This window comes from Atta cephalotes (assembly GCF_000143395.1).
Source record: "Atta cephalotes unplaced genomic scaffold scaffold00073, whole genome shotgun sequence".
Classification (NCBI taxonomy): domain Eukaryota; kingdom Metazoa; phylum Arthropoda; class Insecta; order Hymenoptera; family Formicidae; genus Atta; species Atta cephalotes.
In genome coordinates, this window is record NW_012130137.1 from 329,887 (window position 1) to 347,621 (window position 17,735).

Consider the following 17,735-nt stretch of genomic DNA (forward strand, 5'->3'; position numbering starts at 1 on the left):
AATACAATATAATTTTTTTAAGTAGAAAATTCGAAAGAAGGTCGGTGACTCACCCCAAAGATGGAAAGAAGCCGCTTTGAAACATTGGATCAAATAAAGATAATTACAATGAAATAACATTTCAAATTAATTGCGGATTCAAGAAATCTTATAAATCACGTTAAACATAGCTCATCAGAAATATGACCAATACAATTCAAATAATAAGTAAGACATGTCACTCAAATAAATATTAAAAGAGGAGGCAAAGGCAATGTATAAACAATTACAAAGAAATTACATAAATCAACTAAATAAAACTATTTTTTTTGTGTTTTTTATTATCTGTAGATAAATATGATATAAGCCTTCCGTATCTGAACGCAAATTGAGATTATTTTCTTGCATGAGGATATGAAGATATTCTGATATTTGTCGTTTATTAAGGAAACGTTCTTTGTCAAGTATTGCAATATTTTTCCAATCGAAGTAATGTTCAAAATTAATTTTATATTCTAGAATCACCGAGTTATTATTGTAAGCGAGCGATTACAATGTTCTGACACTCTATATATGCCATTAAATGGATTTTCATCGATACGAAGGTTTAATGTTAAAAGTGTTCACACAAAGTTATGATAGTTGAATCGAGATTAAAGTTAATTTATTTTAGTATAGAAATAGAATTTTCATGATCAACAAGCATACAATGATAAACTATGACGAAATAAGGCTACATTTTCATGGATATATATTGACTAGCACACTGTTTATTAAGTAGTACAGCGTCGCAACTAACTTTATAATTTCACAGTGTTAGTTTGCAGTCCGTTTGCAGAATTTTTCAAATTCTGTTTCTGGCAATAGACTCAGACCTTAACTCCACTGAGACAAAATATTAATCAATTGAAGTTCTTTCAATAATTATAAGTTTTTCGTTACACTACTTATTGTTAGTTATATCATTATATTCGTTGAAAGAATTTATTTCAGATTACCTAGCTATTTTTTTATATTATTTAAAATTTTATATTAAATATTAATATTAAGTATTTTTTATATGTTTCAAGAAAGTTTTAAAGTTTTATATTTCAAGAAATTTTGGTAGCATTCGATGATCATGAATGATTATTATATAATATTATATAATAAATAATTAAATGTCAAAAATCAAGTCCTACTCTTCACCGAATGAGTATGCTAATTAAGATTAATGAACTATTTATATACTATACCATTTTAACTCGAATAATATTTACGATGTGGTCCATGCGTGTTTAAACACAAAATGCATGAGATTCAGAGAAGTGATACTACTATTTCCTATGTCAACGTCTGCATCATTTGATATGCAAAGGTATCAGAAATGAGACACGCAACGTCCGACGAGAAAAGGGTTTCTTTTATGTAATTTATTTTAATCTATCGAAATTGTCAATGAAATGTCTGTCGCGTATACTTAGTAACAAGCATTTCTTCGTTTCTTTTATTTATAGATAAATAATTTATAATTTCTTTTTATATTACAGCACCAATTAATTTTGATTTCGCTCATTTATTCGACAATACTTTCCAATTATTCATCGAACTCATCGAAGACCACTTACGCTTTTTCTGATTAACGAAGCAGAAAATTGGAAATATTATAATCGGAAATGGTTCGTTGAGTCATTTAATGTATAAATGAAGTATTTATTTATAACCAGCTGTTATTATCTTAATTGGAGTTTTAATCATAACATTTAGCATTATTTTCATCAATATGCTGTTTGAAGTTTGAAGTCTTCTCTGTTCCCGTAAGTAGAGATATTTCCAGTTTGTATCATAAAATGATTATTTTTGAATAAAATGATTATTTTTCAAATAAAAGGTCGCATAATAAAAATGTTAAGTTGATTAACAATCTGTTTCTTTCTTCTAAATACATCTTGTACGCTGATAAAAGAAAAAGAAAACGGATAAATCGGATTTAAGACGGAAGTTGCAAAATAAATACATTTTACTTATTAATTATATGTACGTGTTTTATGCATAAAATACACGAAAGTTTTTAAAAATGTTTTTAACATCGAAATGCTAAGAAAGTTAATAATTTCTTCATTTTCTTTTTATTTAATATTATTTCATAATATTATTACATAATTGACTTTGTATTTTATATTTATTTTGCTCAATATGTCATCTCATATATTATATCCATATCTCAATGTTTTCTCAACTTCAATATTGCCTCATTATAAATTTTCTCTTACTTAATTTTCTCTCCCACACATATATTTGATTTATTCTAGTCTATATAATTTGTATGCAAAGTTAAGGCGTCCTTCGCATATGAATCACCCTATATCTACAACCGGCACGTTTACGCGTGTGCGTACATGCGGACGATATCTCACGCGTGTATAACGCGTTCCGAAGTTAACGACGACGAGAAACGACGCGAGACGACCGTCTGGTCTGTACACTTCGTGTGCTGTGCAGTCCATTGGGAGGAGTCGTGAGAGAATGAGGTTTATTCTATCACTCGTGATCCTCCTCGGAGCGTGCGCGTGTCACGCTCGCAACGACGAGATCGAGATCAATGAGATCGACAACGGTGAATCGGTCGTACGCGAAGTGCAACGCGTGCGCAACATCACACTCGCCCAGATCTTTGAGAACGCGGTCCAGGCCTATCTCGAGGAAGACTGGGACGGCTGCGTCGCGGGATTTAACGATGCTCTGCATGGGTACGTTGTTATAACTATTCTCTCGTCGTCGATGATACTCTCTTCTTCATAAGCACTCAATGTATATTAATTTTATGAGGTATTTTTAAGTTTTATTTAAGTTTCCAATTTTATGTTTTATTAAAAATTCTTTGGTCCAGTTGCACCAACGTTACTTTGACTTTAAGCGGAACTTAAAACTCTCTCTGTCTCGTTTTAAAATCAAAGTAACGTTGGTGCAATCGGGCCTTAAAGTTTTTAAAATTATAAGTGCGTTTTCTGGCATCTCGTTTTAAGGAAAATACATATTTAATATTTTTATGAAATTTTTTGCATATTTATTAATAGTTTACAATACTTAAATTGAAAAGTGATTCTTGAGTATTTAATTTATATTAATTCTAAAATATCAAGTATTTTATTAATTTTAAATGTTTTATTTTAAAAAAGTGCTTTCTTCTGAAATGTTTAAAATTTAATGCATTTTTTAAAAATTTTTTCGAAGGAGAGAGATTTCTTTAGCTTTTTGTATGTTTAGTAATAAAAATTACATTAAAATTTGGAAGGAAAATATTTTTTACGAAGAAAATAAATTTTTGAAAAAGGAAATAGCATGGAAAAAAAGAATAAGTCGCATAATACACAAGTATAATATATTAGACATGTTAGATATTTTAATTTAAAAAAAGAATAGAATTAAATAATAATTTTAAAAAATCTTACAATTGTCTATATTATAAAATATCTATTTATGTTACAAAATTTTTTTAAATATCGATTGCAATATATAATCAATTCATATATATTAAATCCATATTTTTAATGTAAATTTACATAATATTTCATAGATATAAAGCATACAAACGCCTGGTAATAATTTGCCGGCGAAAATGTAAAGCTGAGGCGACAGGTTCTTCGCCAATCTTCGTGGAGGATATCGAGGATTTGCACTTTTACGAAAGAAAAGTGAGAGAGACGCTTTGTCTAATGAAATGTAATCAGGATTATCGAGAAATCTCAGGTGAGGGGGCGCTTAAACGACTCCCACACGCCACGGAGAGGAAATTTGTTGACCTTGCCATCTACGAGTATCTTCATATCTGTTATTTTCAGGTATGAAAATATATCTATTTGACCGAAACTTTAAATAATCGAATATTGCAAACTTTTCATATAAGTTACAAAAAAAAATAATGCTTACAACATTAAATTAAAACATAATTTTATTTTTCATTTTATATTAATCCTTATAATTTATATTTGTACTTACAATATTTCTTTTTATAATAATTAAACCATAAAATATAAAAGATACACATTTTATCATATTTCATTTTATCTTATTAATAATTTATCTTATTAATAATATTTATGATATTTACGCAGTATTTTAACTTTGATTTAATATAATTTTATTTGATATATTTTATTTTATTTTTATCATTTATTAATTTCTTTCGGTTACAAATAACCAATAAATTGATTTTACACAGACATATGTCTCTACTCACTTATAGAAGATATCATAAAAAGCATTACGAAAATACTATTCTCCCCGGATCCTAATCTGGTAGATTACGTAATTATAGTAGTAGATATTTGGTATCCGCGTCCGCTGCGTAAATTATGAGTTAAACAACTACGGCATGACTCGAAAAACTGATTCGCACCATCTCCCTTAAATAACAAATATAACTTTATTTTTAGGAATTTGTGCATCGTTATGTGTAACACTAAATCTATAGAACTCTCGATTTTAGTTAAAAGTTTTAATTAAAAAGAATTATTAATAAATTTTAATTAAATAAATTACAAAAGACGTGTTTACAGCATTAAACTAAAACATAATCTTATTTTCTATTTGTATCCTCGAACAGACGATATGGTATTGTTCGTACCATCTGCATCGAAATTAAAATTCCAGTATATTTTGTACACTTCTAACATGATGATCGCTATTATCTCAATATAATCCGAAATAAATAAAAATATTATTTGATGTTTATCAAGAATACATATTTTACAAGATACATATATAATTTTTGTTAATTTTTCAGAAATACGATAATTTTTTAAAGATGCAAAAATATTTTTGCTTATAATAATAAAAATATACACAAATTTAATATATCATAAAATAAAATATATATATTTTCAGAATTATTAATCTATAATTAATATTATAATATTTATAAATAATTTTTTCCAGAAAGAAAGATATCAAGATGCGGCGAACGCAGCTTTCACCTTTCTCTCCCTACATCCCAATCACGAGGTGACTAAGAAGAACCTGAAATACTACTTGAATTTGCCCAACGTGACCGTGGAAAAGGTCGTGAATTTGGAGGCAGCCCCCTTTGTTCAAAAGTACATCCGAGGTGTCAAAGCATACGAAGATGAATATTATGCGAAAGCTGTGACCGAATTTGAAAGTTCACTCGAGCTTTACATAGAATCTGAGGAGGAATGCAGGATCTATTGCGAGGGTCCTTTCAATCAAGGATGGTATCCTGAATTTACCTCTTCGGTAGCAAGTAAGATACATAAATTGACTTAATAAAGAACAATAAATAAAAAAATTAACGAATTCAGATTAAAAATGCATTTATAATTTTTGCTTTTTAATCTTGTTATGCTTTTTAATCTAAATATAATTTATACTTTTTAATTTTTATTTGGGCGCGGAATTATTCAATCTAGAAAAACAGCTTATTTGTTTGCTGCTTTAATATTAAGTAATTAAATTAAGTAATTAAATTAAAAAAAAAATATTAAACAAGTTTCTTATTAAAGTTTATGCATTACTAAAAAGCATAACTACAATGCACATAATATGTGCGCGTAATTTCTTCTTAATCGATTTTATTATTATTTAATGGATTGAATTCTTTCTTTATACAAATTATAGTAATAAATAAATTAAATACTACACTCTCATTGAATTAAATTGTTAATAAGCTTTTAGATAATACGATTAACTGCATTTTTAATTTCCAGGAGAAATTTGAAGTAGATTATTAATAATTACTGAAAGTATTTCTTGTTTATTGTTATTCTTTAATTTTTTTCAGATCACTTTACGTTCTGTTTGAAATGCAAGCGTGGATGTTCGCTTGCATTAAATAATGTAAATGGCGATTTTCAGAGTGATTTGCTTAGAAGTCATTATAATTACTTGCAATTCGCTTATTATAAATGTGAGTATTTTGGCAAAAAAATGATTTATTTTATTGAATAAATTGATGTTTTTTATGACAAATTATATCATGTAGATCATATCACTGCATTCTCTCAAATACTTCAAACGTATTCCACAGATAAATGTTTATTTAAAATAAAAAATATATAATTATTTCTGAATGAAAGCCTTTGAATAATACGTATTGATATCAGTTTCATTTATATTTTATCTAATTTAGTATAATTTAATAATTGGAATATTCATGTAAGATAAGTTATGAAGTAACATGTAAGTAAATTATGAATTATAATGGCCTTGTTGCAATATATCTCCATCCATTAACAAAAGCAAATACTTCAACAGCTTCATCAAGTAGTTTCCTGAATCATTCCTTGTCGTTAAATTAATTAGATTAATTTCTAAATTGTAGCAATCTCAATGTCAGTTCAACATCATTTCTAAAACTATTAAGTCTCCTGTTCTTTGTACTACTTTGTGCAATATGCATTTATTCTTTAACTTGCATTATTTCAAGAAAATTTTATTTTGTATGATTTATTATCTTCTCTCTTTCTTCTTCTCCTCTTTTTATCAATTAAATTTTTTTCAGTTTAATATATATAAAAATATTTGCTTAAATAATATTAATATTACTTAATCAAATAAATATAATATTACTTAATCAAATAAATATATGAACGAAAGAATACAAATAATAGTTTTCATTTATTTTATGCAGTGGGTAATTTAAAAGCAGCTTGTGCAGCAGTTGCAAGTTACTTATTATTCTTACCTGCTGACGAAGCAATGCTGCATAACAAAGACTATTATAGTTCTCAACCAAAAGTGAAAGAGCAGTACTTTACACCAAGAGAGGTATGTGAAAAAAATATAATTATTGTAAAAATATATAGTAAATGTTACGTATTTAATACTAGAAAAATTTCAAAAAAAATATCCGGGAATTTTCATTGAAAAGTAGTTTACATTTATCCTCATACAAAGTGTTCTAAACGAAAATTCCTAAATTTTCAGCACTTAAAATAAGTGAAAATCGGTAAAATAAATAAAAAAAATTTTAATATATTTATAAATCTAATAAGAATTAATGAGAATACTTCTTAGGAAGCACTTTCCTATGTGAAGCGGCAAGAATATGAGCTGTTGCTAATGAATTATATAGCGGTGGAATTCGCTGCGATTGACATCAGATTTAATGAGTTTACCAAGAAAATAAATATGAAAAAAGCCGACAAGAAGGAATTAGGAAAGGTAAAAAGCGAAACCTTAATAAAAAACATATCTGCTAACTTATTTATAAATAATGACTATATATACATTTGTTCATCAATTGTTCCATACGGATTGGAAATCGTAAGGTATTCTTTACTGTATAAGCAATTCTTCTGTTTAAAGGACGATGCATAAATAAACCTGACCATATCGTGCTTAAACTGATCAGCTAGACATAATTGGTGAACTTCAGTGTTGAGTGCATTTATCATTAGACCTAATACTAATATTTTTATACGACATGTTATACACTTACATATCCGACAACAATAAAATATTAAAAAATAAACTTTACTTTTATTATTGTCACAATTTAATAAAATAAAAATAATTGAGACAAATTCAAGATTAAGAGATATTAAAGTTAAAATAATATTGCACATAATTTAATAAACTAATTTAAATACTAAAATGAATTTTTAGTAAACAATTCCTTAAATTAATAATCAAGAATATAATCAATGTAAAGGCATGGTATACATAATAATATAAAGGCAATTGGAGTCAATGCGTTGGATGTAAGTTGCTCATAATTTATCTTTATTAAAGCCTCTCGTTTAATCGCCTGTTTAAATGCAACCCTACTTACTTTTGTGTTCATATCTATATAAGAATATAGGCGCGAGGAAAAAGATTTATAAGACAATCAATAAAGAAACAAAATAAAAAGATCCAATTTTTACCTCCAATGTTGTGTTATTATCTTAATGTTTTTATTTTTTCTTCACATATCTCATTTTTTATTTTTTTAGGACTTTTCCTCGAAACCAATCTTGCATCCACCTCCTGGTCATTCGCCATCCATTCGAACGCGATTTGTGGGTAATCTATCATCTTTCCGGGACAACGAAGAGACGGAGATACGAAAAGATCGTGTCATGGAACAGCTAAAAGTAACGAACAATGCACGATTGATAGCAGAAGAAAGCGAGCTTGGCGGAAGGAACCGCTACGTGGCTGATGGATTTCTCAATTTCACCGATTGTAATCTACTCATGCAACTTGCCCAGGTGTCGAAATTAATTTTATCCATCGAAGATTAAACGATTACGAAACGTTTTTCTTCTTAATTCTTTTGCATCATGATCTTGATAACATTTCAATTATAAGTTTCAAATAAAATGAATTCGAATGAAATTTTATCTTCGTTAAAGCAAAGATTTGCATATTAAAATATATGAATAATTCATAAATTTTAGATTGCTGTGGAAGGAGACGGCTATGAAGAAAACAAAAGTCCACATTCGTCTTATGAGCGTTTCGAAGGTGTGACCGTTGGTAGAATAGCCTTGGTAAAGATATATTGATACCCGAAAATGTTCTTTATTATGTTCCTTCCATATTTATTATTTTTCTCATTTTGGCAAAATTTATTATCATTAAAAAATTGTAGATGGTCTACTTCGGTCTAACAAAGCCAGAATTACTGAAGCTATTTCTGCAACGCACAGAAGAAGCTCGCAATCACGTGGAAAGATATTTCGACCTTGATCGACCATTGTATTTCACCTACACCCATTTGGTCTGCCGAACAGCTTTACTCGGTAATTTTCATCTGACGCATCCTCGTGCTTCTGACGACATTTTCGCTGGCATGCTCGCATCATAACACTTGGTATGGCATTAAACATATAAATAATCGATCAGATCATATTTTATTGTGGATCGGTTCGCTTATAACATTTGATTTTATTTTCATAAAAAATTCTTTTTATTAACAAAATGATCATTATATAAAATATAATAATAAAATATGTATTCAATCAAGTAATGTAACAAGTTGTCTAAGGAAGGATGAAGATTAGGTATATGTATCTGTTTCTAGAAAGTTTCTAGAAAGTTCATTATATCATTATTTTCAGATTCGCCGGCGAATAGAACTGATCTTAGTCATGAGATTCACGCTGATAACTGCGTGATAAAAGATGATGGTTTCTGCTTGCGAGAAGATCCCGCGTATACGTGGCGGGACTATTCGGCGATTTTATATCTCAATGATGATTTCGATGGCGGCGAGTTCTTCTTCGTAGAAGACTGGAAGAGACGTCGCGTTCAAGGTATTATTCGGCCTCAGTGTGGACGTATGGTGGCTTTTTCTGCCGGCGGTGAAAATCTTCATGGCGTTCAAGGTATACGTAGTGGCAAGAGGTGCGCAGTGGCTTTATGGTTCACCCAGGATGAAAAATATTTGGAGTATGAGAGGGTAGTGGCGAATACTGTGTTGCAGAGAGTCCACACTTTGGGTGCCGTGCAACGTGAGGATAGCCAAATACCACTAAAGTAAGATATATATAATAGAATTTATTATACATTCTATATAAAGAAGTCCCTCAGAATATTATAGAAGAGAAGGAGTGTTAACATTTAATTTTTACAATTGTGCAATTATTAAATCTAAAAGTAATGTGCATGTTTAATATCATTATACGAAAATATAATTACTTTACATTATATTTTCATATGTATAACAAAAATATTCGATAAATCTTTAATTACAAAATTATATTCATATTTTATCTTTACGTTTTTAAATCATACGGTGATAAAAATTTAGGTGATCAAAATTTTGATAGAAAATTTCACAAATAAATTCATGTTTTCATGACTGTAAATGAAATGATAAATATGATATGACAAACAGGATGTAATTAAGAGAACAAACTAAAATAAAAAAATAGTTACAATAATGTATATACACATAGTCTGATATTATATAGAATTAAAGATTAATGGATTAAAAAGCTGAGCATATTTCTTTCAAAATTCTATTTTCTCGTGAGTTTTCTGTAGATCAAATAAAGTGTAACATTTCTATTTTAGATATGAAGATACACTGATACAATGTTTCAAAGAAGATGAGACATTGAGACAGATATTGAGAAAATTTACGCGAGAAGGCAACAAAAATTGATAGCAATTTACACAAGATTCAAATGTCCAAGCAAGTAAAAAAAAAAAGAGACAAATGAGGCAAGTATAACAAAAATTAATATATTGATCAATTCGTAATTTAAAAACTGTAGATAAAAGTAATTTATCTGTAAAGATGAAAAATCTAGAAAATATATTCCTTGATAAATAGGTGGTAGGGTCATGCAACTATAGAGAGATTCGAGAGTTTTTAAATCATATTTTATAAAGTAAATTATAGATCTATTATTACAGTACCATACTAACATTTACGTATTAGTATAAATTAATCAAATAGTGTTTAAAGAAACAAACAACATATGTTACTCCTAAGAATACTTACTCGAGAATACTTACTCCAACGTGCGTATCTAGATTTGATTTACGCGACGGCCATTATAGGACAACGATGTGGATTTCTACTCAATAATTTTACTGCGTTTAATTTAATCAAATTTCTAGTCGGCGTGTACAATAAAACGCACAAACTTACCTCGCATATCTCGCACACAGCCGTAGTCAGTTATTTATATAATTATTTATATAATTCAATTCTAAGCTATCATTTGAGTTCAATTGAGCCTACTCAGAATTTGATTGGATCAGCTGTTATTGAAATAAGAGTCTCTTTAACTGGTTGACACCCGTATTATAGATAAGTGATGACGTGTATGATTGCGTGTACACTTGACGCGGAACATTATTGTATTTTTTGATAAATTATCTATTAATTAATAATTATTTTATGTATCAAAATATGTGTTTAAGCGATGCCGTCGCAATTGCAACTGTTATAGAAAATATCTTATAGAAAATATCCTAAATCTTTATTAGAACATAGGACATATTACATGTCAACAAGTTTACATAACCGCTCGCTATGCATCGCGCAATATTTGTATCGCATTAATTTACAGTTTTCATATTTGTATTATGTATAAGAAATTACGCCTGTGTTATGTACGCGATTGCGTTGCAATTCCCTTATTTCTTCTCTTCTTTTTTTTCCTCTTTTACCGCGCAACTAATGTGATGGACACTTATGTCTCTTTGTAAAATCAATTCCATTGATTAAGCGTGTAATATTAATCATTTATAACTACAAATTTTCTTATCGGAACAATCAACACTCGCGATTTGTCCGCGTTGTTATTATAATTATAGAACAAATAGAAAAAACGCATTTATCAATGGACAAAACGGAAATGACTTAGGATGGAGGGAGGAAGATAAGAGAATAAAAATTAAAGCTCAAATCCTCCATTTTTTGAGAAAATTATGAAAGAATGTTCCAAGAAGAGATAGAATTAAAGAAAAAGGGATTTACAATTAGTTGCAGTAACTTCGGTTATCAAAATCAATCTGAGTGCAGTAACTTCGGTTATCAAAATCAATCTAATCTTTAAAAGGTTCTATTTTCGTCGCTCATTGTTTGTTAAAAAGCTATTATCGTAATATATTGACGCATGCAAACAAATATTAAATTTAGATTCTATATTATTTATTGTATGTTTCTCTTATATGTTTCAAGTAAATGTAGAGAAGGAGCTCGTTACCATTCAAATTTAATCTAACTAAAAAAAAAATCTGATCTAATTTTAATGTAAAATTTGGGAATTTCGTTCATATATTTAAATATATAAGAAGAATTTTCCAATTTCAAATTAAAAGTAGATTAAGTTAAGTCAGAGATGTTCATTAAAATAGAAATGTTTATTAAAAAGAAGAGATGATGCCTCATCCTCATTTATATTTTACAATAAATATACATATAATACAGAATTCATAATTAATAACACTTTATTTTGTGTTAATAACTTTTTAATAAACAATAAGTGACAAATTAACGAGTATTCAAGTTCATAATAATATATATTAAGATCCCATCCGAATTGGGTCCCTTTTCCTATAGTCTTATACGCAGAGTTAACTAGAAATCGTCAAAGTTTCTATTTTCAGATTATTGTAATAGATGTATAAAAAGAAAGAAACAAATAAATCTTATCTACAAGAAAATAATTTTTGAAATTTCTGTAATGTAGTTTTAGGCCTGTCGTTTTAATAACATTTGGTAAATCTAAATTCATATCTTTTCTTTTTCTAAAATTTAAATACGGAGACCTAACGATTGTTGCTTCTTTGACTTCGTACATTTTAATTAAAACTTTTAACTGAACGCATACAGAAGCAATAAAATTGCAATAATTCAATAAAAAATTGGAGAACATTGAGAGTTTTGTTCTTATATCCCACATATTCCTCGGCATCGTTATTATCGTCACCATTTCGGGATCAATCAGGAAGAAAGCGATAACGTGATTACGATACATTGTATATGTATGTTTCAATACAAATGTTTATTACGAAATTATAGTGACATCTGTGTATCACAGGAGAGCTCAGTCGATTCTTCAGAAATCACTCCATTGTCATGTTATTACAAATGTTATATTCCAATTATATATAGTACGCAAATTTTCAACGCGAAAGATAGCAACAACCGCGTATCATATTAATAATGGAATAAAGTCTAGAATTTTTTTTCCATTATCATAAATTCTCGAAGTCTAACAATAAATGAAATAGAAAAACAATATCCACAACTCGATATCGAACAACATAATTCATTTCGCACGATGGATTATCTCAAATGGAGTGATTACTCGAATTTCGTCATAGGTCACAGATGTTTTTGTATTGCTCTTCGTATAGACCTTGGTGTATCGCCCCTCCCTGCATGATTTATAATTAAAAAGCAATCTCGAAAGTAACGTTTTCGCGTTATTCGTGAAAAATAGGCGCGCAGAGAGAGAAAGAGAAACATATAGAGAATATCGCAAAAACGTTGAGACGCAACAATAACGATGACAATTATAATAATCTTTTACTGATCGTAATATTTCTTTTAGCAACGAGAAGTATAAGAAATGATACTTCACGTTTAGCATCATGTGATTGTTACAATGAAAAGACGTAAATTGGCGTATTTTAGTGCCCATTGACTTTTCAACTTTCGAAGTGTTTAAACGAACTTTCTCTATTATCGATAAGATTTGAGTTTCAGCCTAGGAGAATTAAATTCTCTTAGAACCAGAGACAGATTATCGCTTGTCATCGATGTAAAACGGAAGAAAATATCGAGTGCGCCGGATTTGTATGATTTGAATCAGACTTCTTATAAGAGTTACATTATTTTACGATCTTATATATACGTAATATATAAAAAACTGATTCCACGTTTTTCGAAATGTGTTTGGATATAATAAGATATCGAAGAAACGAACGATAAGAAGAATAATTTTGTTACTTCAAAATATGAAAAAAATTTTATCAATAAAAGATTGACATTTAACTCATTAACGGCCAACAAATTCTCAGCAGACAAAAATTGTGTGTATTCGTGCGCGTATACTGTGTGTATGTGTGTGTGTGTGTGTGTGTATATGCATAATATTCGACAATAAAATAATTTTGCTTTAACCATGTTCGTCTATATTATATAATATATACTATATAATAATGACTTTTAATGCGTTAAATACCATCATAAGAGATAATCTAAAGATATGTTTAGAGAAAATAAAATTATTTTTGAAACCAATTGTATTGCACAACATTAAATAATTTACTATCACAATCATTATTTTTCTTTAAAAATATGAATATAATACATATCTTGTGAATGAATTAAATTTGTCAAATTATTGGATCAATCTAGTTCGAGATATTCAATTGTCATAATTAATTGTCTGTATTAATTTTTAATTGATTGGCAAATAATCAATACCAAGATAAAAAAAATAGTGACACAAATAAATCGACTGTTTAATAATGCCTTTAGGAAATTGACTTACTTATTGAGAATCAATATCTTGTATAAAATGTTTTCTTAACATTAGTCCGTGATACCTTGTAATATAATTGATCAAATCAATCAATTTGTATAAAGCAATGAATGTGATCACGATTGCCACCTTTTGATATTGAAAATTAACAGTCCTTTTGCCAGAGATCAGTTGCTATCTCAAAATTATTTTCTTATGATACTTTTTCTAAAGAAAAAAGTTGTCATCATTGACGCGCACTTAAAGATCATCAGGATTTGACTCTGGCCGAAAATCGAAGAGGAGGCAATTGTGGATGTGATGTGTGAACAAGTGTGATATAACTATAACGAGAATACGCTTTCACAGGCGAAAACGGAACGCGCCACAATCGCAATAGGTACGAAACTTTCAGCATTTTACGTATAATACTAAGAATCTCAATTTAAAACATTTAGATAAACGACTTTCCTTGTTCGCCGTTAGCTATACCTAAAGCTAAAATTCTGTTATCGACGTCAAAATTGTGTTTTAACATTTAAACGTTCAAAAATACAGAATCGTATTTGATTCGTTTCGCATTCAACATGTGCTAATGTTTAAAAAAGTATCGTTGATTTAAACTCTTTATCTCTATTTCTCTTGCTATCGCTTCTCGCTGTCTCTCGTTATTTCCCCACCAGTTAAACAGTTTTTACTCGCGTTTTATCGTACAGCTTACTACTTAATATTATCATCTTCGCGCGCATAAAAATGAACTAAAAATGAACTAAAAATTAGTACGTGCCAGAATCTCTTGCCGAAAGGCTCGTTCACCACGTGTAATATGCTTCTACCTTCCAAAGTATAAATACTAAATTAATATACTTAAAATCGATATTTATATACTTAATGGTCGTTTATATTTTTTCTCTTTCCGCACGATTATTAACAATATATAATGCTAACATAACAATATATAATGCTATCGCATTAAAATAATGCAAAACGTAACAATAAAGAGCGTTGTACATTATTTTAATAGAGGAGTAAAATAAAAAGACGTCGCGACGTATTTTGATTATGTGAAGAGAGAGAAATTGATAAATGGCGGAAGTTATCGTGTCGGAGAGTATGCTGGACACCAAAGATCTTCACGCGAGAATCTCTCTCATTCGACAGAAAAGATTGCTCGCATATTTATCGTATTTTATCATAGAAACTTCATTAAAACAGTAGTATTATTAGTTTACAGTAGTACAGTAGTACCTTGATGTGGGGAATATAAAAAATTAAAAAATATACAAGTTGTATATAAAACATATAGAATGCACATTCGTCATAGTGTGTCCTACATTAAGTCAGATTTTTGTTTTTTTACCTGTTCGTTTTAGTCGCGAAGTCATAAAGGATTGGCTTGCACTTAATAGTAGTACATTTAGCGTTGAACGCGTCGTCTTATGTCTAAATTTTCTATTGTATGTAATTGTATGTTCCCATCAAGATAAAATATAGTATGGCTTAATATAAATGAAGACTTGAAAGACTTCGGCGTTGAACGTGCAGAGAGAACATGGATCATGTTTGTTTCATGAGAAAAGGTATATTATTTCAGTTGTAAACGCCTTTTCTCTATCTATTTTTTTCGGTATATGATTTCTACAAAAAGATCCATTTAATCTTCGGTCGATGCACACTTTGGTATCCAACAAGTTTCTCCATGTATAATCGGAATATGAACGATCGATAATCGTGATATGGGCAGTGAATGATTAAGCAAGTACCAATATTAAATGGGCTGACTCTCCCATTGAGGCGCCCATTCTGGAAGTCGTCAATCTGCATTAGATGGCGGTGCGGCGTACCTTGAACGCGAATCCAAGTCTCCGTCGCATATGTATTTTCCTGAAATAATTCAAACTGTGATAACTAGTGAAAGTTAAATTATGAAGATTATGCTTTTCGACAATCATTTCTTTTTTTATTAATAAATAATTAATTTAAAAGAACACTGAAATTCTTTACATCCTTTTTATAACAAATTTAAAACATTTAATGTTTATAAATTTTAATTTATATTTAAACAGTTTTAAGCAGTTTTGTAATAGTACCATTTTTAAAACAAGATACAGAATGGCAATCGGGAAGTTGCTTTAGTTAAACAATCAAAAATTTTATCTTGTAGCTATTATTTTGTAATGAATATTGCTTTGCAGAAACTTGTCGTTTTTATTAACAAAATGCATGGTTAAATTTATCACAATTATATATAATCCTTAATTTTAAAAACTAATGTATTTTGGCATACTTTGTATAAATCAGTTAGTTACAAAAAAAATCGGGATTAAAAGTTTTTGCGGGCTCATCCTAATTCATGTTCATCCTTCATTAATAATTTATTATAACGAATTTCTCGTTATAAAAAATGTTTTTAATAATACAAAAAATATTTTTTCCATATAACTTTTTGTGTAATCATCCAAAGATTAAAAAATTCCTGATTATATAATTAACGTACCAGACACAAATTTTCGCTTCACCAAACTCAACCGATATCCAGATCCTATAAGCTCAAATTCGACACCCGACAATGTGGTCCCTTCGCAATTGAACTGTGTAAATATCGTGCCCTGATTGCCCGGGCCGCGTTCGAGCTCGACTCGCGCTTTCAAGGATCCGACTCCGTTACCCTCGCTATGTTGCGAAAGCTCCGTAAATTTCCATAGTACGCGATTCGTGTCGGGCAGCCACTGTGCCAACGGTTTACTATTGAACGATTTAAAACCGCCATCAATAGGCGCAGCAACATGGAGATTCAGTAGAGGGCTCGGCGAGGCCATGGCGCGACTGTTATACTTATAATCGATCTAGAATCAAAAACAATTAATTTGCAACGACTACGACATCAAGCGAGATAGACGAAATTGTCGCTTTTGTTTCTTTCAAACATCTTTTCTCTTTAAAAAAATGATTAAATATCTTACCTTGAGATCGGTGTGGGTTGTTTCACATTTCCAATATGCGACTAATTGAAAAGGACATGAACCAGCACCTTCCTTGCATTTGATTTGATATTTGAGGATGTCTACATTGAAATACGAGGCCGAGGGATTCTGTTCAGCTTGCCGCCGAAGCAACATAGTTAAGGCACTCATGTTGAATTCGAAGATTGTACTATCGACGGTAGTTTGAGTTGCGTCCCTATAAATACAATCTCTTCTTTCATCAAACTGCCTTTTTTCGATTTAAGGATCAAAGCGATTAGTAAACATGACTTACATGCTGATAAGTTGGCTGTTTGGCAACAGTCTCTCTAACCTATTGGTGTTCCTCACGCGGAAGGTCAGCTTGGCAGGACTGGGATTATTTGCTAGGACTGTGACAATGCCAGCCGGAAAGGAGAGCATCATGTCACCGCTTAGTTTTACTTGACATCGGGTTTCATCCGTACCACGGAAATAGGAATGCACTATCTCATGGAAAGCGACTGCCAACGGAATGGTGTCCGCTAGGCCGATCGTGAGTGGAGATGGTCCCCGCGAAGATCCCACGCCCACACCAGCAGTGCGAAATTCCAGGCTAGCGACGCTATCAGCCCGAGATATCGTCGCAGGTGACATTCTACCGCGTGGTGATGGACCTTCTCCTCGGCGCGATGGCGGTCTGGGTATTACGATCGATCCCGTCGGCGTTGAGGATGCGGATTGCTTGGGTGGCAAGGCCGGTGTGATGTCTCCAACTTCCGAAAATAAATCCCCATCTAAAAAAAATGTGATTCTTTTTACAAATATTCTTGTGTGTGTGTGTGTGTGTGTGTGTGTGTGTGTGTGTGTGTGTGTGTGTGTGTGTGTGTGTGTTGTT

The 17,735-nt window shown here is 30.1% G+C and overlaps 2 protein-coding genes across 2 annotated transcripts in view; one reads left to right on the forward strand and one right to left on the reverse strand.

Moving 5' to 3' along the window:
* Window positions 1-2,484: 2,484 nt before the first annotated feature.
* Window positions 2,485-10,072, forward strand: LOC105624115 (prolyl 3-hydroxylase 2-like). The gene is made up of 11 exons (XM_012205475.1): window positions 2,485-2,708; window positions 3,536-3,800; window positions 4,897-5,221; window positions 5,759-5,884; window positions 6,608-6,744; window positions 6,994-7,140; window positions 7,914-8,171; window positions 8,361-8,453; window positions 8,555-8,705; window positions 9,024-9,441; window positions 9,982-10,072. Exons 1-11 carry the CDS (start codon window positions 2,485-2,487, stop codon window positions 10,070-10,072), a joined length of 2,235 nt encoding a protein of 744 aa, XP_012060865.1.
* A 5,636-nt stretch (window positions 10,073-15,708) lies between these two features.
* LOC105624116 (F-BAR domain only protein 2) overlaps window positions 15,709-17,735 on the reverse strand; it is a 15,154-nt gene continuing 13,127 nt past the window's right edge. The window contains 4 exon segments of the mRNA XM_012205476.1: window positions 15,709-15,779; window positions 16,393-16,741; window positions 16,859-17,075; window positions 17,154-17,732. Of these exon segments, the coding sequence (XP_012060866.1) occupies window positions 15,709-15,779; window positions 16,393-16,741; window positions 16,859-17,075; window positions 17,154-17,732 (1,216 nt within the window).